At 61.6% G+C, this 1,369-nt stretch overlaps 1 protein-coding gene across 1 annotated transcript in view; it reads left to right on the forward strand.

The window, feature by feature from the left end:
* Positions 1-296: 296 nt before the first annotated feature.
* RIMS3 (regulating synaptic membrane exocytosis 3) overlaps positions 297-1,369 on the forward strand; it is a 4,581-nt gene continuing 3,508 nt past the window's right edge. Inside the window, 1 exon segment of the mRNA XM_010131628.1 lies at positions 297-516. Within this exon segment, the coding sequence (XP_010129930.1) occupies positions 297-516 (220 nt within the window).

Genomic DNA, 1,369 nt, shown 5'->3' on the forward strand with positions numbered 1-1,369 from the left:
CGGTCTGCTGCCAGGGCTTCACAGGGAGCCCAGCAGCATCCCAGCATGGGTTGCTGCCCGCTCCCTGGGTGGGGAACATGATCCCGATGGGCTGTGCCACCTGAATTTCATGGCTTTGTAATGAGGGACCACCCATCCCTGCGGGGCTGCTCTGGGTGGGAGCACGGTGACTGGCCAGTGCCACCTCCCAGCGTTGCCGGCCTTGACCCGTCCCCTGGCTTCTCTCTCAGCTGGCTTCTCCCTCAGCTGATCCCACCCAGCAGAGCCGGGGCCGGCGAGCGCGTGAGTGGCTGACCATGTTCAACGGGGATGCCAGCTCCTCGACGGCCAGGAATGTCGTCCGCAGCTCCAGCATCAGCGGCGAGATGTACAACATCGAGAAGAGTGCGCGGGGCAGCGCTGATTCTGTCACCATCACGGCCAGCAAGAAGAGACGCTCCAGCCTGGGTGCCAAGATGGTGGCCATCGTGGGGCTGTCCCAGTGGAGCAAGAGCACGCTGCAGCTCAACCAGACCGGTGAGCCATGGCCCCCCCAGCCCAGCCCTGGGCAACACTCCTGGCTGCCCAAAGCGATGCTCTCGCTGCCCATGTCTGATGAAGACACCTAAAACCAGCCCATTGTGAATCCCTATGTGGCACACCGGCACTTCTCCAGGTGCCAAAACCATTCGCAGACCTGAGGTGGGGACATTGCCGGAGCTCTGCCCGCGCCGGGGGTCTGGGCTCAACGTCCCCCTGCTGAGCAAGGGCCAGTCCTGGCTGCAGGGTGGCGGGCAGGGAGGGAGGGAGCTCGGAGAAAGGGCTTGTCAGCCAGCCGGGCTCTGGGAAATATTGAAATGCTTAAAATAGCGTTTTAAAGGGCAGGGGAAGCCAAACATGCAGTTTAGCACAGGCTTTTTCTCTAGCTACTGCTTTTTTATTCTGGTTCTCGATCGCATTTGGTGATTTGGGACATGGTCTGTAAAGAGAGGAGTTCACCTGGAGCCCTCCAGCCCTGCACATCCGAGCTCTCTCCTAGCGGGTATAATTCTCCCCAAAAGCCAAGCAAAAGGTGCCGCAGCCAGGCAGAGCCACACCTGGGGGTGGCAGAACCGGGACCCTCCCAGCTGCCGGTGCCCAGGGGAGCACCAGGGGTGCTGTCAGGATTGGGTAAACGCTTCCATGGGGACAGCCCCGAATTAGCAGGACAAACCTAAATGCCCCAGAGCAGCCGCGGCATGGTGCTGGCACACATGTGCTCCCGCGGCAGGAGTGGGGCTGCTGGTGGTGCCAAGGGTTGATGCTCGTGCCACGCTCATCCTCCTGCCATCTGCCACCGCCTGAGACATGTGGCAGCGGGGACTGCGTAAATGGGTGACACAGTGTCGGC

This window comes from Buceros rhinoceros, unplaced genomic scaffold, assembly GCF_000710305.1.
Source record: "Buceros rhinoceros silvestris isolate BGI_N320 unplaced genomic scaffold, ASM71030v1 scaffold22652, whole genome shotgun sequence".
Lineage (NCBI taxonomy): Eukaryota > Metazoa > Chordata > Aves > Bucerotiformes > Bucerotidae > Buceros > Buceros rhinoceros.